Source organism: Micromys minutus (assembly GCF_963924665.1).
Source record: "Micromys minutus genome assembly, chromosome: 1".
Classification (NCBI taxonomy): domain Eukaryota; kingdom Metazoa; phylum Chordata; class Mammalia; order Rodentia; family Muridae; genus Micromys; species Micromys minutus.
Genome location: NC_137969.1, coordinates 246,923,033 through 246,945,165, shown reverse-complemented (window position 1 = coordinate 246,945,165; position 22,133 = coordinate 246,923,033). Strand labels below are relative to the sequence as shown.

The window sequence follows — 22,133 nt, the reverse complement described above, 5'->3', positions numbered from 1 at the left end:
CAGCCTGCGGCTCCCATCTTTTGACCTTTGAGTAGATGCTGTGGGGATAGACATGCATGGGACCATTGAGGCCCCACTGTCATCCCTTCTTTTGGCATATACTCCAAAGTGGTCAGGTTACTTGTTGATCATCAAAACACTAGGCTTAGGTTTCTTCCCGATTCTTAATTTCCTACAAATAGTTCCTCTGTGTCAATAAAATCTTCTCCAAGTCCAGGAGTTACTGATTTTTAGAATCTTGGTTCTCATCATAGTATGGCAAACGGGAGTTCTTATAACTGAGTTTGTTCAGTGGATCAGCAGGCTGTTATGCCCTAATGGAGCCAGAAGAAGGGGCTGCTAAAGGTTTCTGTGTACTTTGGGCAAATAGAAAGTTGAAGCTAGGTGATTATTTTGTTTACCCTAGACTTCACTGTTTGAACACTCAAGAATTTAGCTCATCCTGAAAACCAGCAGGGAGAAGTGTGTGTGTGTTGTGCTGGCTTTTACTTACAGGTTCTTTGGAATATCTTTAAAGTAGGCTGCCCTCTTTGGAGGTAACATTACTTTGGTAGTGTTCTACCTCTTTAGTCTGTGCTGCTTGGTCTTTTCAGCCTGTTTCCTGATTCTTTGATGCCTACCAGTATTTCTTCTAAAGAGACTTTAGTTTTTAAAACATTATTCTCATAGATGAGCATTTGTGTGATAGTCTTGTGTTCTTCGGGAAGGGATCTAGAGTGTTTCTACAAGAAGGTATTTTAAGGAGAGTATTAGGACAGTCTGTGGTGAGCTTCAACAAAGACAACTCACAGCTCAGAAACACCTAAGGTACTTTCACTTGTTTGCTTTGTTTTAATTTGCCAAAGTGCAAGAGGAACTCGGGGTAATTATAGTTCCATTGATTAATGAGGGAGGTGTACCTGTTAGCTAGGAGAAGCAGACTTTTCTTTTTCATCAACAGGGGTTATTTGTTTGGATTCTTCAACAAAATAATGATGTTAATGAATGGGGACTGTTGACCCTTACAGACGACCATAACTCCCATTCCTTTATGAAGAAATCGTGTCAAAAGCATGAGGCAGAATTAGAGAGTGAGAGTAAGCCAGGCATGTGTGGTTCAGGTGATGTCCTTGCTACTGGAGTTGTCGTGTGCAGGCTTTGGCTGAGGGTGGATAACAGTAGGTTGAGGGGTAGAGGCAGTCAGGACTTTGCAAACAGTGGTATTTTTAGTGGCCTTCAGGAGCGTGTGTTGGGTGGGTGCTTGTGTGGTTAGTATGGGTCTGATAAATAAAGAACACAGAGAGAAAAGTGTATGTTTGAGGTGTAGCTAGAAAAATGGGAAATTTTGGCCATGTGAGAAAGCCTTTGCTGAATTGCAGGTCCACAGTGACTTTCCAGTTTCTCTAAAATTGGCTGATTAATTGTTGATACTCGTGATCTGGTGATCAGTTATATGCTACCAGTCAATGACTTAAGATGACCTGTAGGTCATCAAGGATGCCCACATATAGCCTTTAGGCATGGGACTTCTGACTGCTTGCTGAGTCTTGTTTCTGAGACATGGAAGCCACATAGTGACATGAAATGTTCAGAGCTGTGCTCAGGTTCATAGAATCAAGGATCAAGCACTGCATACGTTTCACTGCCACACAGAGCACTTGTGTAAAGGGACACTTAGTTTTACCAAGGGGACTGTTAGCATCTTAAGGCTTTGAAGAAGACAGATCACACCTTTGGCTACATTTCTGCTTATGCTCTGTGTGAGACTGTTTATGGGAGCATTGCAGAATGAGAGCGGTGTCTGCAATCATGGCAAGAGTGTCTGCAGTACTAGAGTTTTATTGGCACTGGAGATATTTTCATTGTTGACACGACTAATTGTGACTTATTTTTTAAGTGACAGATCAGTATCTGTGATAAAGATTTTAAAAATATTTGAAAAATTCTCTTGAAGGTTATGAAACAGGACAGTCAGTTCAGAATTTAAAAAAAAAAAATGCTTAATCCGAATAATGAGAACAGAACACTAGTTTGAGAATGCGATCTTTGGGCTGAGGCTAATGCTCAATAGTGGAGTATTTGCCTGGTACACATGAGGCTCTGGCTTCAATTCCCAGCATGACTGAAAGTTGACCTTTGAGATGATAGAAAGTTATTTGCTTAAGAGCTAAATCTGTAGCTATCTGTCATTCATTTATTTTGAGATAGGGTCTCACTATACAGTCATGATGATGTAGACCAGGCTGGCCTTGAATTTGCAGAGATCCCCCTGCTTTTGACTTTCAAGTGCTGGGATTAAAGGCAGTGTGCACCTATCAATTAAAAAGGAAGGCAGTAGACTTATCTAATACTTGCAGATACTTTGAAGTCAGAATTTGTGTCTTCAGCTTGGGAACAGAGTAAGGTGAACATGGACAAGCCTGTGACCTTCCTTTCTCACATCTTGCTCATAGCCTTCACTGCCTGTGGCATCTTTATGATACTGTTGCTCTATCCACTTAAAACTCAATTGCTACCTTTTCATATCACGTTAGGAGCTGATGTTTGGTGTTGGAGGGCCAGGGTGTAACACCAACTCTTCTGGCTCATCACTGAGACACACTGGGCAGCTGCTGGCCTCTGTGTTTCTGCGTCCTCCTCTGTAAGCTTTTGGTCCCTTGAAGTTGTGAAGAAAAACAGTTTACTGCCTGTTCTGGCCTAGTTCTTATTTTTGATGAAATTTAGATGGTACTGTTTTTCTTCATATATGTACTTTAGAGAATGTTTTGCTGTGTTCTTGTATCTAGATTATGTCATGACTTTCCATGTTACTAATAGTGAAATACATATCCAGTTTTATAATGAAGATGGTTCAAAACAGAGGGCTTGTGCACATTTTCATAGATGAGTTGTCTTTTTTTGGTATTTATATATTTATTTGCGTATATAAGTAACAAAAATCTTGAAAGAGAAAAGAGGCCTTCAATCCGAGAATGAGTGGGGGCTGGAGAGAGACAGGGAATGGCACCTACTGCATCATTTTTTCATATTTTCTTTTTTCCCTTTTTAATTGAAAACAATTTTTTTGGTCTCATATAATATATTCTGATTACAGTTTCCCTCCCTCTACTCTTCTCAGCTCCTCCTCATCCCTCCTTCCATCCTGCTCTACCCTTTAGAAAACAAACACTAACATATCAGACAGATATCTTAGGGTTTCTGTTGCTGAGGAGAGACACCATGACCAAGGCAACTCTTATAAAGGAAAACATTTAATTGAGGCTGGTTTACAGTTCAGAGGTTCAGTCCATTATCATCATTGCAGAAAACATGGCAGCATGCAGTTAGACATGGTGCCGGAAAAGGAGAGCTCTACATCTTGATCCACAGGCAGCAGGAGACTGGGTCACACTGGGCGTTGCTTGAGATATGTGAGATTTCAAAGGTGGCCTCCACAGTGACACAGTTCCTCCAACAAAACTACATCTCCTAATAGTGCTACTCCCTATGGACACACACACACACACACACACACACACACACACACACACACACACGAGTCTGTGGGAGCCCTTTCCTAACACTTTGGATCTGCAGGATAATTTTTTGTTAACTGGAAGCTTAAACTGGTTCTTCGGGGTGTTTATAGTAGAATTTTCATCTGGTGTATTGTAGACATACTGTTTTTTTAGAATATATTATAAATGTATAAACATAAGAAAGTATGAATGATATAAATATAAAAGAAATCTATACACTCATGTGGTCATATGTGGTGGCCTTGGTACCATCTTATGGACCCAGAAGATGCTTACTTGAATTGGCTACATCACATGAAGACTTCAGACTCAGACTTGTGGTTTCTTGAGTATACTTTACTTAGCTTATGCTAATAATTTCTTTTAAAACACTACTTCTTATTTCACTAGAGAAATACGGTGTTTGTAGATTCATTTCAGGATTTCACTTAGCTGTCTTGTTTCTTCCTCTTATTCTGGAAGATTGTCAGTTTTTTTTTTCTAATGCTCACTCTTGAAGACTAAAAACCACTTGTCTTGAAAAATGAATACCAGATTTGGTTTTGTTTCTGGATGGCTAGATCCAGGCCTTGTATTTTGGGTAGAGAAAATTCATGAGGTACATATTGTCAGTGTCCCACTGTCTTCAAGGATGGACCCAGATTGCCTTTTATTGACATAGGACCGTGAGTGGTTAGCAGTTCCATGAGACTACCTAGAATGGCTGCAGTTGGATGATGTCACACTAACTGCTGTGCAGACCGACACCTCAGTAGCTCTGGCAGTTCTTTGGGCCTTGAAGTGCCAAGGATGAAGATTTAATCTATTTAAATCAAGTTGTTTAAAGTCTTTTGAAAATAGATCCCGCAGATCTTTAACTATTATATTATTACAGTTCATTCCTGACTTGAAAGTTTATTCTCCATATCTGAAATAATATCTCTCAAATTGTAGAATTTGAATTGTAGACAAACATGAAAGAAAAGGCTGTCTCCTTCTCCATCTCTTTCCTTTCTCTGGGTTTTAACTAACACCCAAGCAGATCTTAATAATAATCTAAATAAAGATTGCTTTTTTAATTTGATGTCACGACATACACATTTTTGTTTGTTATAGTCTGCTATCCTTCTCAATGGCTGTACGGAGTTGCCTCTTGAAACCAAGCCCTAGTTTGCTAAACGGTTCCCTCATTTACTCTTGCAGCTGTGTCCGGGCTGTTAGGGATAGTAGTGGTATAGCAGCTGCTCTGGGCTTTTATGTAATACTTAGGCTAGATAAGGCTCAAGGTTTTAATAATGTCAGCTACCACAAGTAGAAGAAGCAGAGATGTCAACATCTCTCGTGTGCTCTTTTGAGCAATCGGATGAGTTGTGTTTGGATCCCAGCACTCATCATCCCATTTCTCTCCTCTTTAGTCTTTTGGGTTTTAGTTTGAGGCTAGTCTTACTATAATATAGTCACTAAAAATAGTTGATAGTTCCTTTATGTATCGTTACCTTATATACCATGGTTATTTGGAGTATATCTTTTATATTTTAAAATTTCAAAGCTTAGCATTTGGTGGACATTATTTTATTGTGTGTGTGAGAGGCGGGGGGCATGGGTGTGCAAGTGCTGAAGCCAAAAGATGATGTCCAGTCTCTCGCATGGTCACTCTCTGCCTTGTCCCTTTGTGAGCCAGGAGCTTGGGAGCACACCTTTTCTTTACCTGCTGGCTGACCAGTGAGCACTAGTTAGGTTCGGTCTCTGCTCCTTCTAACCTGGAGGTTATGTCCAGGCTCAGCCAAACCCAGCCTTTACATGGTTGCTGGGAACCAGAACTCGGGTCCTCATGCAGGCTCAGCAAGTGTTCTTATCCAGGAGCCATCTCTCCAGCCCCACTGAGGCTTTTATTACTTAAGTTTTTTTTCTTCATTATTTTCATCTCATGTATATGGATGTTTATTATAGTCATAGCGAAATGTGATAGAGTGTGGAATAGCAGAAAAGAAGATTTGGGTTTTTAGGGCTGGGAGACTGTAGGAGGTAGCTAGAGGTGTGGAGAAGGAGCTAGTGGGAGCCAAGGGCTGCTTAGTAAAGTTTGTTCGTCCAGACTCATCATGTGGCCATTTCTTGCTAGTATAGGGCTGGATCTCTTCCCTCTGGAGCAGGCTGGAAGGATTTATACTTGAGGTTTTAGTAGAAAGGGGAAGGAAGGTGGAGATCTTCCTGAATCTATTGATTCTTAATGCCTTGAACTCAAAATAATCACTGGGCCACAGTGGCATGTTTAAAGGCGCTATATGTATTTTGTTCTCCTTTATGAATTTGTGTGTTTTTGTTTTGTTAGGTTAATCTGGCTGAAAATACTATGTAAAATCTGGTGTGCTTTATGTTACACTCAAGGTTATATTTTCTGTGTTGAATCTTACATTGTTTTTTAGATTTTTCTTTAAGAATTCTTTAACATTTAAGTTAAGAAGTATAGTTTGTGTGTTTGCTTTACTGAGCTTAAGATCTCATTTTCAGTCTAGAGAGGTGGCTCAGTGGCTAAGAGCACTGACTGCTCGTCCAGAGGTCCTAAATTCAAATCCCAGCAACCACATGGTGGCTCACAACTATCTGTAATGAGATCTGATGCCCTCTTCTAGTGTGTCTGAAGACAGCTACAATGTGCTCATATACAGTAAATAAATCAGTCTTTTCATCTTATCACAGGTTGCTGCTTTTTGGGGCCAGGAAACAGTTTTAGAGGAGCAGTGGGTGCTTGATATGTGTACACCTTGACCTATCTGATGTGCCCCTTGCACGAGAAAGACACCATAAAGAAAGAAAAGATTGCTTTCTGCATCATTCACATTCATAGTGCCTGCTATGAAGAGACCTTAGCTTGACTTGTCATCGTTAAGACCAGCTGAGACATAGTCTTGACTAATTTAGAGAAGAAGGGATTTGGGGGGGGTTTTAACCAGTGCTGACCTTTGGATGCATAGGTTCCTTTTGAATGTTGCAAGTTTTGGCCTACTTTGTTTCATCTTTATTTTTAAATTTCCTCCCTCTTTGCAGTTAGGGAATGTGTTTTAGGGTTTCTCGAGTACTTAGGTTCCAAGAAATGGAATTTGCTATTTGGCATCAATATTGCTTGAGGATTGGGCTGTGTTTAAAACATTTTAAAGCCATGTTGGAGAAACATAAGTCTTCCAACACAGACATTCTGGGCATAGAGGTGGAAGAAAAAGGAAACAGTTTCATTTTTGAATAACATTAAACTAGACTGATGAGCATCGAGAATGCTCTAAAGATAGCAGGAATACACTGCTTACACACTTAAGTGGTGTCTATGAATCCAGACCCAGAAAGTGGAAGCAAGAAGTCCTAAGAATTGATGTGAGATAGCTCTGAATGTGAATAGGTCAGGGACAGTGGCAACTCTCTGGAACAAAGCATTTATAGCAAGGCAGTTGGAAACTACAAATTCTTTTGTGGGGAAACTTGTGTTGGAGCTGAAAACCAGTGCTACAAAACAGGACCTATGTGACCAATAGAAAGGAAGAAAAGAATGTATATACCGACCCACACTACCAAAAACAAGACTGGCCTCTTGTACGTATATCTTATGTCTGGAACACTGTAGGTGATTATCTGTTCTAGGCCTGAAGTCAAGAGGGAACCCAAGTTCCCATGGCTGGCCCCGGGTGTGAGACTTTGCTCAGCAGTTGTTGGCTTTAATTTTATAGTGGTTTGTAGTCCTTTCCATCCATGTCCTCAGAGCAAACTTTGCAGTGTTCTGGCTTGACTACAGCACAGGTTTATAAATGGGAACCAGGTGACATATTAGGCCTCTCTATCTCCCCCTGGAAAGTAGTTGTTCCCTTCCTTGTAATTAATATTTCAGAGATAGTACTTGGGCTCTGGAGGAAACCTGTAGTTGGTGCACGGGAAGCTCGAGTTTCCACACGCTGCAGCAGAAGGGAATTCTGAAAAACAAAGGAAAGGGGTTTCTTCTGATTTTAACAGATCAGTTTACAAAACCTGTAATTGTTTGCGCCCTGTCCCAAGTGATCATGGTGCTAGGTTGTCTCGGCTTGTTTGATGTCGGTGTTCCTATCTCCAATAGCACCTCTGTCATGGGAGCTTGTCAGTGTTAAAGTGCTTTGAAAGGTCACACCAGGAAGTTGTAGTTGCTGCAAGCTTTGGACTACAAGGGCTGTCTGTCTCTTTTTTCATCCCAAAGGATACTACAGCCTGACTGCTGTAGTTGGGTGCTGGTCGGAGCTTCTTGTTTGTATTAAAACCTAGTATCATTTGCAGCTTATCATAAAAGGATCTACGAAATAGAATTTTGAAGATTGTAATGTCTTATCAATTAAAATTAGATAATGACTTATTAACTTTTTAGTACCAACATAAGTCACTAACATATAGTTGCCAGATGGACTTTCTACCTGTATACAGATTGTCTAGTAGTGTAACTAGGTAACTAGATAATCCTATACTGGTTGGCTTGACTTTTGGTTAGAGCATTGCTAGAAACAGGCATGAAACAGACTGGAGCTGACCAATCACCTGTTGTTTACTGCTCTAGAGGCAGCAAGTAGTACCTGGGAGGATGGCGCTGATAAATGACATGGACCAAGTCTCATGCAATAGCCAACCTTATTCAGAGCATCAGACAGTTTATATTCTGAGGGTTAATGAGTAAGGTGTTCAGTTACAAGGACAAGACATACATGGCAAGACATGTGTTCTCCCGTAGAAACATGTAAACAAATTGCAATAGCCAGTTGTAATGAACAATCTAAAGTGCACTCACTCCTGTCCGATACACCTGCGAGGGGCAGGAAAACACATTCTAAGACCAAACCATGTAATGGAGTAACAGATTATAAGACTTTTGTCTTGTTTACATGGAGTTCTCTCACAAGGTCTCAGAAATTTCTTCACATAGCTTTGTTCACGGTACGTGTTCCTACAACTCATGTTAGTATGCATGGTCTTTGCATCTTACTGGGTGGCATGTAGAATGTGACTAAAAGTCTAGTGAATAGCTGGGTTGTGGTAGAACACGCCTTTAATTCCAGCACTTAGGAGGCAAGAGACCAGCCTAGTGTACATAGTGAGTTACGGGACAGCCAGGGCTACACAAAGAAGCTCTGTCTCGGGGGGGGGGGGGGAACAATCTAGTGAAGGATGAGGTAGCCTTAGGAGACAGACAGGCATGATGGGAGGTCCGAAGCATGTGGTGCTGGGAGGTCATTGTGCTCAGCAATCTTACAGGCAGGTTACAGGGAAATTTGTCACGCTCTGCTGAGGTTTCCCTCCTGTCTGACTGAACTTGGTCCTTTTTCACTATTGTATTTGAGTGGAATACTAAGTTTAACAGGTAGCTCTTAGTCATGGACTGTTTTTTTGTCATTTAGTAGATAAACCTGTTATGAAGGGTTTTATTCTGATGTTAAATATAAAAAAGATTATTAAGTAGCTAATTTGTGAAGTCAATTTCTTAACATTGACTTTTTAAAAAAAATTAGTTGTGTCTTCTAAAATACTCTTTCTGATTGCTTTTAGGTTGCCTAGGGTATGCATAAATACAGACTTGGAAACTCTGAAAGAACTTAGAGTCAGCATTTCGAGGTAAATATGGATCTATTAAAGTAGTGTTCAGTTGTCCCACTCTGATTTATTAACAGCCAGCTAAAGTGTACAAAATGAGTTTACCTGCCTGTGAGTATTTGAAAGGCTTGGGTGTCACTGAGTGACAGAAGCCAGCTGCTCACTGGCCTGTTGCTGTGTGATAACAGTGTAGGTACAATGAGCTGACCCCAGCCCGGCCGGCCGGCATTAAAGCTGAGAAGATCAGGGCTGAGCATGGCAAGCTTTCTTATCAACTCCTTAGGCTTGCTTTTGTTTTTGAATCATAATAATTATTTAGGAAAGGCAGCCCATATTTAACTTTTCCCCCAACACTGGCATTGTTAATTCTAGTCGTGAACTATCTTAAAAACCAGTTTGGTGATAGAACAGGTTTAACAGTTCTTGGAGCTTGTATTTAATTTCATTTGTTATGTTGGGATTTCTGTTGGATTTCATACACACACTAAAGACTTAACTCTAGGTTTATTTGAGTTTCTTGGCCAAGTACCTCTTCCTATGATTTTCATTTGCTTTTCATACATGTGAATCTATGAAGTAATGCATCATTCTTTCTTTGCTTCTCTGTAATCTGTAAAGTATGATCTTTAATGTTTGAGTCGCATGTATGTATTCTTTAGAAGTCTTTCCTTGAGCTTGGTTGCAGCTCTTGTTCTGTAGGTTAGGCTTGCCTATGTTGCCTCATTCTCTGCTCTTTGTTTTAGAGGAAGACTTGGCATCCTAAGATCCCAAAATCCTAAAACGACTTTGTTTAAAAGTTGATACAAAATAATGGCTTGTTATTCATCTCTTCATCTGAGTAGGACTCTGGTGCCTGCATTCCCTTTGCAGGAATCTTATACTTGACTGTTTGTGCATTTATTTTAGAGCTGAAGCTTGGGCATGCTGTGATTTTTCCAATAAGCTATCACAATGTCAGAATGCAGTTCAGACAGCAGCAACACAGCGCTCGCAGACATTAAAACGGTAAATCTGGGTTGTCATCGGTGGAGAGGATAAGGGCTCACTTTTGTGTTTTATTACTTTATTCTTTTTGTATTCTGTTTGGCTGCTGTTTTGTGGTATTGGGTATTGAGTCAAGGTCTTGCTTTGCATTAGGTAAGTGCTCTTTCTGCACTACACCCCAATCTCAGTAAATCTTGCTAAGTGCGAAACCCACAGAAACTGCCAAACAGCTTTGCCAATTTAATCAGTTTAGAATATTTGATAAAAAATTAAAACCCATAACTGAAAATAGTCACTTGGGGTTAATCCTTAGTTAATGATGGTTCATCTACAAGACTTAGACTTATATATAATCAGGGGTTCTGTGCCTTTCACTTATGGCTAAGTTTAAAACAATTTCAACTGACACATGCCAAAGAAAGTAAAAATTGGCAGAATTTTAATAGGTTTTCCTGTTATTACGTGATTAGGATACCTATTGTTGTTTTAATATTGGGCTTGCTTTCCTTAAATAGAAAGTTTTACTAGGGCCAGCTACCATATATAAAATGAATAAAAATTAATTTAAATATTATGATATTATGGAAAATATAATTGGAAGGGTTCAATTGCTGTCTTCCACCTCATAACATCTTATCTTCTACCACTAGAGATGGCAGCATGAAAAATTAAGTACATATCTTGTTCTGATGGAGCCTACGTTCCTGGAAGAAGAGAGAGAGAGAGTGTGTGTGTGTGTGTCTGCCTGTGCATAAGTGTAAAGTGGTTATGTTATAAAAGGCAGAGGGAAGCTGCTTGTGTCAGTCTGCTGACGTGTCTTCTGTACACCTGCATGGTTTGTTTGTTGTGTTCCAGCTGTGGTTTAGGACGGTGGCTGATAGGATGAAGAGAAACATACAGTTCCTGCTCTTAAGTTCACACAAGCTAAATGGTCATTTTAAAGCAAGAGGGGCTATCTTAAAGCTAAGAATGTTTTTAAATTCTAGAAGAATATGAATATTAGTAATTTTAAGAAGTTTTACTAATAGTTTAAAAAGTATTCATAAGGACAGATAAAGAGAGAATGTGTAAACATCAGAAGTCATGGAAGCTTCTAGATAGAGGTTATCCCTGTCTCTTGAATGAGCCCTGTTGGACTCCTGAATGTTGTGCTGGAAACAGAGTTCTTAGCTTGTGATCTGGCTGCTGGAAGGCCTCCCTGGGACGACCTCAAGCTTCTAGTCTGACGGCTTTCTTTCAGGTCTGTCTCTGAGTTTCCTGTTTTCTTTCTTTCCTCCCTCCTTTTATTTCTTACACCTCCCCATCTAGATTTTTATAGAAGCAATAACAGTGATTTACAGTGTCATTTGTTCAGTTGCCTAAAATCCAACTTAGGTTGGTGAGGAAATTTGTTGGCTCATGTCTTTGGCAAGGATGTTAGGCTGCACTTTGAGGTTTGAGCTTCTCATTGATGTTACCAGGGACCAAGTTTCTTCACTGTTACTGTTGGAAGTACATCTTTTACATGGCTGTCAAACGATTTCAGCAGCAGATGGGACTGGCATTTCTTGAAGCATGTTTATAGGGGAAGAGTTGCTTTTCAGCCGGTGACTGAAAGGTCCCAGTCTTTTGTCATTGTATTTACATGAATCAGTTACTAGTCCAAAGAGAGATGTGTGCCATGGGTTGAGAGCTAAGTGACTGGCATATAGTAGAAAGTCTGAAACAGCCTTGGCAGCTTTGGGAGCAGATTTACCCTGCTGAAGAATACACAAGGTTAGGCAGTGCTCTTATTTGGGATAGTGCAGAGTGGATACTGAGTGATAGTTACAGTTGTTCCTGAAAGACCAAAGGACTTATTTATGTTATTTACAACGTACATTTTAAAAGGGGCTTTATGAATGAAATCAGATCTCTGAGCAATGTTCATTGCATCATTGTTCACAACAGTCACAACACCAAAGTTGTACCTGTGCCTGTCAGCAGATGGGGGTAACATTCCTCCACACACATGCACATATACATACACCCATGCACTCATATACATACACCTATACACACACACACACCCTCATACACATACACCCAAACCCCACATCCCCACTCACATCCACACACCCATATGCATACATACACACATATATATACACACACATCCATATACGTACACACACACATATACACACACATACATACATACACACATGTACACACACCGTATATACAAACACACCCACACACCCAATACCCACACATCCACATACCCCTATATATACATACACACCCACACACACACATAATACACACATGTATACACAAACACACCCATACGCACATACCAACACACATACATACCCACACACCCCATACACCCACACTGACACATATATAACATACACACTCATACACACAAACGCGCACACGTACATGCACTCGGGCACACACACAAGATATTCAGAAAATAAAGGACGGCTATTGCAAGAGTTAAAGTAGGATAGCACATGCAGGCTTTACATTTAGCCTCACTTGCTTTTTATGATTTATTAGCTTCTCTGTCTCTGTGTAGCTTCTGCTTAGGAACTGCTTGAGACTGATTTCCAGAATCATGATTCTTTGTCACAAATGCTTCAGTGAGATAGTCCTAAGAACAAAGCTATTCTCTGATATGAATGTGGGGAAGGTACCACCCTCAGGGGATATTAACACCTTTTATCTGCAGTGTAAAAGATTTCACTAATTTTTTTGTAATGCCTTTATTAATGTGATCAACATTAAGCCATTCTTAAATGCAGATAGAGATCTATATTTGTACTCTTATTGTAGCATAGTCACAGGGGCCAAAATATAGAAGCAACATAAGTGTCTGTCAGCAAGAGTGGGTGGACACAGACACAGACACACACACACACACACACACACACAAATATTTGATTACAATAAAGAAGGAAATGCTGACATTATGATAACTTACCTGTCCGTAGAGGCCATTATGCAAATGCAATGAGGCAGGCTTAGAATGACAAGCACTGCACAGTCTCTCTGTATGTGGGACCTAGTAAACAGCTCTTCTGACAACGCAGGAGCACAGGTGACAGAGGTGAGTGTGTGGGAGGCATGAGGGACTGACTGGTACAAGATTTCAGTTATGGGGATACATACAAGAGATGGAGTATCCAGTGGGCCACAGTTGATAGTGCAGGCCAGGTTGTAATTGAATCTGCCAAGAGTGGCTTGTTAACATTCCCACCTGAACTTGGAGCTGTGCACCAGTGGATGTGCTGATCAGCTGAGCTGTAACAGCCAATTCATCGTGTGTGCTTCATATTACACTCCTTAGCATAGCTAGTTTTATTGTGAAAAAAATCAGTCTGAGGTCTATCCTGAGATCACATACTGTGTTTTGTCACCAGGCCTCTTACAGTCTTTTTTGCTGTAGCGCGTTTTCATAGCTTTTGTATTTTATAATACCAAGTTTTGAAGAATAATTTCCTTCTCTTTTCAAATTGAGGCATACTTAATTTCCTTTGTAGATCGTTTTTTCTAGATTGATCATTATTACTAAGGTTGTCTATTTGAGAAGAAAAGAAGCAGGAAGGTTATAGACAGGCTTCTGCTCTTATATGCATAGTGTTTGGAAGTAGAAGAGCACGTGTTGGCTGTTTTCATTGTTGCTGTCTTTTCTCCACCCTTGTAGACCCCCATCCGTAGGACTCAGTCTTGTTGAAACCTCCCACAATGTCCTGATGACTCTAAATGATGGTGTGTGCTGTGCGAAAGTGAGGGGCCAGGCTTAAGGTCAGGGCTTCTAACAGCATCTCTGGCTGTAAAGTAGACGGCAGAGTGGTGGCAAGGCAGCAAGCTCAGGAAACTGCTGCCTTAGATGGTGGACCTTCAGGATGGCCTCTTGATCTTCAGAAGCTAGGTGAACTTGACACTTGACACTTCTGTGTAAAAAGCTTGAGTCCTGTGTGCTGTGGAATTTGGAACTGTGGGTGTCAGGTAGGGGGTGAAGGAATATGCCTTTTAGACTTTCCAACAGAAAGTGAGTTGATTATTTCCCATGAAGAATATGGTTTCTTTGATCCCAAGCACCTGTGTAAAAGCCAGCCAGCAGTAGCAGCAGTATTAGCAAAAATGCCTGATAGCTTCTCCAAACGTGCTGTCACCCCACACATGCCTCCTTCCTTTGAGAAAGATAGTAAGAATGATGATGCTGGTTGGTGTGTGGACACGCAGTCTTGGTTCTCAGTGCCCTGTGCTGCTTCCTTACAACAGGACTGCAGTGTTGTACCTCGGTGCGAAAAAGACTGGAAAGTAAGATGCTTGATTTTCAGGAAACTAGTGTGAATTCTCCAGTGTCAGAGTAAGAACAATGAACGTCACAAAGCAGAGTAAGGGTGACAATTCCAAGTGCAGGATTGGTGAATTCTGCTCATTGAGGCGAACTACTAATAGGCTTTCACATAGAGTCTTAACATCCTAGCCTTCTTTTCTGGTTAGATTTTAGAGAGATTGGGCTGGGGATGAATAGCCATGTAGTGCTTGCAGTGGGACCATGAGGACCTGGTATCTGTGTAAAAGCCAGGCACTGTGGTGATTACTGTACTCCAGCACTGGGGATTGCATGTGTTGTGTTTGTGGTGCTTGCTGGTAGAGATGGTCAGATCCTGAGGTCTTGGTGGCTGGCCAGTTATTATGATCTTACAGACTGTCAAATGTTTTGAGATTCCTATCCCTTCATTCTGGTGCTCCAATGACAAACCAAATGACAACTCCACTACAGTCCAACTTGGGGGAAACCAGCGAGTTTATTGGGCTCAGTTACAAAGATCATCAGTGAGAGGCCCCTCAAAGGAGTGTGGGTGACCACAAAGCAGCCATACCATTGGATGGCCATTGGAAATTCTTGCCCCCAAATGTATGGCAGCTTCCTACAGCTGCATAGATGGAACCCCTGCTCTGTTATCCTTCCACTCCAGAGCTCCTGAGGCTATGAGGCTGTGTGTGTGTGTGTAATTTAGAGCAGGACTCCTGCAGAGGGTGGGAGGTAGAGGAGGAAGCAGCTAAAACTTAAGGTAAGTATCCACTGACCCTCCTTACCTGCTCCTTTTGTGAGCAAGATTTGCCTTGTCCTGCAAGTAGCCGATCTGGTGAGAGAGACTGGCTGTTAAGCTCAAAGGGCAGTGCTGTGCAGCCCTGGTGTTACTGATGAGCTCCAGTTTCAGTGAGAGTTCCTGTCTCAAGAAATGAGTGAGCTGGAGGGTGACATCCAGTGTTGATCTCTGGCCTCCACACTTGCACACACTGGCCTACTATATATGTACACACACAAACAATTTAAAATATCAATTTTTATTTTGCCAACTTATATAGTAAAATTTACTCCTTGAAAGAATATATGAAAATGGGAGGGTACTTAGATGATGTGGATAGTTTTCCATGTAAGGAATGTGATGGGTTTAATTTATTGGGGGTAGGTATAATTGTAAATATACATGTCTAAGGACAGTTTTAATGTGCAGTTATAGGCTGTCAGATCTCATTTCAGATGGTTGTGAGCCATCATATGGTTGCTGAGATTTGAACTCAGGACTTCTGGAAGAGTGGTCATTGCTCTTAGCCATTGAGCCATCTCTCCAGTCCCCTGGTTCATTCTTTAGACAAGCTTTTAGCTATAGGATTGCCAGGTTGGGTATAGACTGCTTGACTTCTAAAACCATCTCTTAAGATCTCAAGAGAAACCAAACCAACTAAGGAAGAATCTGAAAAGGCATGAGGGAGTGATAGTGAGATGTCTCTCTTGTTCCTGTGCTTCCTTTTGTTTTAACCCCGCATGGTTGTGTAATGGTATTCTTTTTCCCTTTTGTAGTAAGCTGTGCTAGAACAAAATGCAATGAAAGAAACACTGGATGAATGAAAAGCCCTGCTTTGCAGCCCCTCAGCATGGCAGGCCTGCAGCTCATGACCCCTGCTTCCTCACCAATGGGTCCTTTCTTTGGACTGCCATGGCAACAAGAAGCAATTCATGATAACATTTATACGCCAAGAAAATACCAGGTACTAATGAGACCACTAATACTGGAGCGTTTTTCACTAAAATGGGATACATGAGTGTAGAGTTGAAAACTTATAAAACTCATTTACCCTTTCAAGCTTGCCTCTTCTGATTAATTTTCTTGTTCAAAACACTTTTATTCTTATTTGTTTTTTTCTGTTCTAACATCTGCTGGGTAATTGAGTTGTGTCGATTCTGTTTCTTAGTTCCTTATCTCACCCTCCTTGAAATCCACACTGTTCCTTTATATGCATTTGGACTACCAGTCCTATTAAGCTGGGTTGGGATGGAGATTGATTACATGTTCAGTCCTTAGGGGGGGGAGCAAACTTAGTGTAGGGTTCAGTCATACATGTCATTCTAGAGAATTAGCCTGTGCAGAAATTATTCCTAAATGACAGTGCTGGTGCCGTTTTATTTACATTTACAGCAGTACAGCTGTGTGTGGCAGCCTTTTTACTCACCTGTTACTCTTAAGTAAATGTGAAGATAGTGGTTTTCTTTTTCAGAGTTGTCTGCAGAAGATTTTAGAAAACAGGGAAGTTTCTCTATTTAAAGCAAGCCAGTTCTTAAGTGTGTTGCCTGGTTAAGAAGTATGTGATCTTTTCTCATGTTTCAGGTTGAGCTGCTGGAAGCAGCTCTGGACCATAACACCATTGTGTGCTTGAACACTGGCTCAGGGAAGACATTCATCGCGGTCCTGCTCACCAAAGAGCTGGCCCATCAGATCAGGGGCGACCTCAACCCACATGCAAAAAGGACTGTGTTCCTCGTCAACTCTGGTAATCAAACATTTCCCACATGGGAGGAGAAAATTGGATGAGACTTCATATTTAAGCAGATTATCTTTGTGGTATTAAGTTATTGAAGGTAAAACGAGTGTGACAAATAGTGTGTTTACTGAAGCCCTGCTAGCCAAAATGCTATTTTATTTCTCTGTAGAATTCCTCTCAGTTGTTCAGACTGTTTGTCTTAGATGAGGACTTCTCTGGGGAGATGGCTAAGTTGTTAAAATTACCCCATTCTTGATGTTTTAGCTTCATAGAGCAGGCCGGCTGAAGGCTGACTAGCGGTGGGTGACTTGCTGAGCAGTTTTAGAGTGCCCCATGCTTCTTTTGAAGCTGTTGGGTTTAGTTTGGGGTGAGAGCAGAGCCTGTGAGCCTGGCTGCCCTCCCCTTCTGTCGTTAAAGACAGTCCAAGCGTACGGTGAGATTTGAACTCTACTTCTGGTGGACTGATGTGCTTTCCTTGAGGAGAGCAGGAGGGACAGGTGCAGACTCGCTGCCCTTTCAGCCTGCCTGGGCCTTAGATCTTAGGTTGGAAGTCAGCTGTGAAGGGTATGAGGTTGGGTATGTGATGGAAGAGGAAAGGGCCGGGCTCAACGGTGACTTTTGCAAGGTAATCTTGGAACTAGGATTTTTAAATTAGCTATTTAAAAATTGGTGGCTGGTTATAGCAACAACTGATAATTTTTTTAACTGCTCAGAAGTCAATTTGGCAGAATGTTCATATTCACATAGTATCTTTGTGATCAGCAAACCAGGTTGCTCAACAAGTGTCAGCTGTCAGAACTCACTCAGATCTCAAGGTTGGGGAGTACTCAAACCTAGAAGTAAATTCGTCTTGGACAAAAGAGAGATGGAGCCAAGAGTTTACTAAGCACCAGGTGAGACCTACAGAGACGTTTCCCTGTGCCCATACTACAAGTCCTTGATTTGCTTATAACCCTCAGCCTTAGCTAGCCGAGGAAGTGTTAGGCCCTTACCTTTCCATCCCTTTGCACTCTCTTTCTGCAGGTTCATCTGAGATCAGGTAAATTGCTAAGATGTGTTATTCGGTGGGTAGAAAAGAGAGAGCTGCCATTGTTTACCTGCTAGAACAGCACAAAGAACTGTGACTTATTCTGCACTTGAAGAAAACGGACTTTTGAGTTACATATGTTGGTGGTTGGAAACGTTTCCTGGTTGAAGCCTCTGGTCTTTGAAGGAGGCTCCCTCTGCTCCATGTTTCCATGTCGCTAAGGGTTCCTTGTGTGTGATGCTAGGGATCCAGAGTGGCCAGGGCCGTATTGTAACAGACTTTCAGTGGCCCACATATTGGAATGAATCCACATAAATAGAGCATGTCCACAACAAAGACGATACAAAGTATTAATCTTTCAGAAAACCTGTCAACTCAATGAAGAAGAAATTAAAACTGTGTGAATTCTTTTGTAATTTGACAAGGTTGACAGGTCTCATCTGCCAAGGTATGGCTGAGGAAACCTCAAGTCGATTTAGTAACTTATTATGAGGAGCTGGTCTGCTATTCTGAGACTGTCAGTCTTTCCCAGTACTTCTGTCATTTCGATCTTGGTCCCAGTGTTTGCAAGTATGCTGTACATATGTGAATTGTTTTGCTTTAATTTTGGTCCATGAATTTCATAAGCCTTGCTTTCATACACTGACTTGTGTGGTCTCTTGCAGAGGTATAATGGCAGGTTAATGGCGTTTGTGTACTGATGCCAGTTTTATTTTAGGTTCTCATTATGACTTGCTATGTCGCCTTGAATGTTTTGAAAAATGGTTACTTATCACTGTCAGACATTAACCTTTTGGTGTTTGATGAGTGTCATCTTGCAATTCTAGACCACCCCTATCGTGAAATTATGAAGGTAAGTTTTAGACTTTATCAACTTCAATAATTCATGATCAAATTATTAAATTATTGAGTACATACAATTCTAAATTTTCTAATTTTTACATGTATAGGAGTTTGTCCTATGTATGTTTGTGCCAGAGGCCAGAAGAGGGTGTTAGGTTTTTCTGGAATGGAATTACAGATGGTTGTGAGCCAATGCATGAGCACTGGGAATCCAACATTGGTCCTTTAGAAGAGCGGCCAGTGCTCCTGACTGCTGAGCCAGCTCTTACATACATTATTTAAAACAACAGAAGCAATGGTGATCCTTACCAGTATTGGGAACTTGATTCTAGTATACAAGTGAATGAATCTTAATGTCCATTTAATCTATATAATCTATTATGTTTCTAACATAATAGTTTTTAGAGTATCCAAATGTGCCCTTTGGAGAAATAGATCTTTAAGTGAAAACTATAGTAATTTATAGTATTTGCTACTGTTTCCAGAGCAGTGGGTCCTAGTGATCTCCTGTGTTTGGATGTGGCAGTGTCCTCGCTGTAGTGCTGCATGACAACGTTCTTACTGCCTGTATCTTTTATTATGTTAGCTCTGTGAAAGTTGTCCATCATGCCCTCGCATTTTGGGACTAACTGCTTCCATTTTAAATGGGAAATGTGATCCAGACGAATTGGAAGAAAAGATTCAGAAACTGGAGAAGATTCTCAAGAGTGATGCTGAGACGGCGACTGACCTGGTGGTCCTGGACAGGTAGGCTCCTGAGAGTGGCCTGGCTTATGGATGCTGCTCATGTGCACTGGCTTTTCCAAGAATGCCAGAATTTTGGTTTCTTTAAAAAACACAGAAATGTTATAAGAGCGTGAGTTTGTTTTAGTCCCAGGTGTAGGGATATGTAGGGCCGCTTCTGGCTGTCCAAAGCAGCTGACTGTGATTTGCCTCATGCTCTAGCAGAAGCATAGTTTTGCCAGCTGCAGATAATTTCTGCGATTGTGTGACTTTGGAATTCCAGGAACTTTTCAGAGGGTACATAAATGTGAGGGCCCGAAGAAGTGAATGGCGGTGGGGTTGTTGGACTTTAAGGGACATTGTTTGCAGTTTATTAGTGCCCATGGTCAATGAAGAAACAAAAGGAAAAAAATCTGATTCAGGGATCTTTTCTCCTCTCTCCTATCTGCTGTTAGGGGTGAAACTGGGGGTGGGGAACAGGGTGGGGAAAAGAACAACCCACAAAGTAGCAAAGACCAGCTGCAGCTATGACCGGTGGGGAGTCTTTGGTATCCTTTAAGCATCTCGCATTTGGTACCTGTTTCAGTGAACATATGGCTGCTGAAAGGAATGAGCAAGACTGAGAAGTCTTTTTGTAAGTACAGTTACCCACCAGTACAAAAGCATCTCCCCTTCTTTCTGTAGATAGCTTCAAATGGGGTACTGCCACCTTCAGCGATGGTGTTGCTTGGCGTCACTGTCCTGGCTAATTTTATGTCAAGTTGGCACAGCTGTTGTCATCTGAGGGAAAGGAACCTCAATAGAGAAAATGCTTCCAAAAAAGGGCTGATCTATAAACAGACACGCCTGTAGGGCATTTTCTTAGTGATCAGTGAGGGAGGCCCAACCTATTGTGGGTGGTGCCATCTCTGGGTCATGGGTTCTATAAGAAAGCAGGCTGAGCCAGCCATGAGGAGCAAGCCAGTAAGCAGCATTCGTCCATGACCTCTGCATCAGCTCTGCCTCCAGGTTCTGACTTCCTTCTGACAATGAACTGTGATACAGAAGTGTAAGCAAGATAAACCCTTTTCCCCCAAGTTGCATTTGGTTAAGGTGTTTCATCACAGCAATAGTCACCCTAAGACAGCCCTTTCTTTTTCCTGGTGTTACTGGTGACTTAATCAGAATATTTACCTTCTATCTAAAGGACACGCCATCAGCTTGTGCTTTGTTATTCTGACCTAGACACCTCTCAGGGGCATTGAAGGATTCGTAGGAGAGTCCAGTAGTATACTTTAAAACGCTAGAGAAACACTGGCTTGTTTTGAAAACTGGTTGCAGGTTTCTGAGAAAAGTGCTGTTTGTGATTTGTGGGTTTTTGTGTTTGAGGAGTTAACATTTTGAGCTTCTGTAATTTAATTGACATGGAAACAGACACATGCACATAGCCAGACTGATATGTTTATCTTTATAGAAAGGAGCTGAGGAGGTTAGAGAAAATTGTCATTTTGTCAGAATCTAGAATTACTTAGAGAGACAAGCCTCTGGCAGATTATCTTAATCGAGTTAATTAAGGTGGGAAGAACTAGCCTAAAAGCAGGTGGCACTATTCTCTGGGTTTGGAGTCTTTGAATAAGAAGGAGAGCGTGAGTTTAAGGCAGGCATCCACTGCTCTCTTTTTCTATGTGATGTGAAGAGTTGCTTCATCTCCTGCTGTGCACTGTTAGCAGTGTCCCTAAGCCGTCAGCCACAATAACCCTGGCCTGCTTAAGGTTCTTTTGCTAGGGTGTTTTATAGCAGCAGCTCCACTGACTCTCAGTCAGGAAGCCTTAGGTTGATAAGTAGGGAATGGGTTACCATTGGGAACAAACTATGTGAGTATGGAAGCCTTTCTAAGGAAAGATAGCAAATAGTCTAATGTCCTTACTGGCAACCCACTAGTGACTCCTTCCCACCTTTGGGATAGGCTGTTCCTTATGTCCCTCGGCCAACACAGCTGTGATGTCTATACACAATGTATGCTTTTAAAGTCGTACCACATTCCGTTTATCTGTGTTGAGTTTATTTGCTTGGCTTGTATTAAGGGAGGCTTTGGGGAGAAGTGGAACACCATAGAACTTTCTAGTAATAACACTGTGTAATATTTTAGCTCACATGTTCCCTGATTCTTCAGATAGCTCTGAGAGTGTGTAAGTTGCTGTCTTTCTTTTCCTGTTGCTGTGGTAAAGTTCATAGCTGCTTTAAGTTCCTGGTACCTTGATAAGATCCAACATAATGGATGTTCTTTGACCTGTGAGCTCAAGTTCTCCTGTGAAGGTATTTTATATCACAACAAGAAAAGAAACATAAGACATTTGGGTTAAGAAAAGTGAAAACTATGTATTAAATGTTTTTATTGTATTTCACTCACTAAAATCATTGGTATGCTTTTGGGGTAGTGTGTACTATTCTGGTTGTTGTGATTTGTGAAAGGCACAGTGGACCTAAGGAGTGACATAAAAAAATTGAATAAAAGTGGGCAGTGGGCAGTTTACCTTACAAAAAAATAGATTATTAGTTAACAGGGTCATCGGCATTGTTCAGCAGATAAATACATGGGCCCCCTCCTTCCAAGCTGCTGTCCCTCCACCAGGGTGGGTGACATGGCACCGCCACTTCACCCACATAAATGTGGAAAGAGGGAACTGACTCAGCATTGCTCT

The 22,133-nt window shown here is 41.3% G+C and overlaps 1 protein-coding gene across 4 annotated transcripts in view; it reads left to right on the top strand.

Annotated features, from left to right (window-relative positions):
• Nucleotides 1-22,133, top strand: part of DICER1 (dicer 1, ribonuclease III) — a gene marked incomplete at its 3' end in the record, with an annotated part of 61,274 nt that overhangs the window by 2,857 nt on the left and 36,284 nt on the right. For 2 of the 4 annotated variants that reach the window (XM_080933911.1, XM_080933914.1), the window contains exons 2-8: nt 9,024-9,089; nt 9,975-10,073; nt 15,901-16,088; nt 16,706-16,868; nt 17,622-17,752; nt 18,605-18,739; nt 19,316-19,476. In XM_080933911.1, coding sequence (XP_080790037.1) covers nt 15,945-16,088; nt 16,706-16,868; nt 17,622-17,752; nt 18,605-18,739; nt 19,316-19,476 — 734 coding nt within the window. In that variant the 5' untranslated portion in view covers nt 9,024-9,089; nt 9,975-10,073; nt 15,901-15,944. The remainder of the gene's footprint in view (nt 1-9,023; nt 9,090-9,974; nt 10,074-15,900; nt 16,089-16,705; nt 16,869-17,621; nt 17,753-18,604; nt 18,740-19,315; nt 19,477-22,133) is intronic. The other 2 variants (XM_080933912.1, XM_080933913.1) reach the window with 2 other exon arrangements.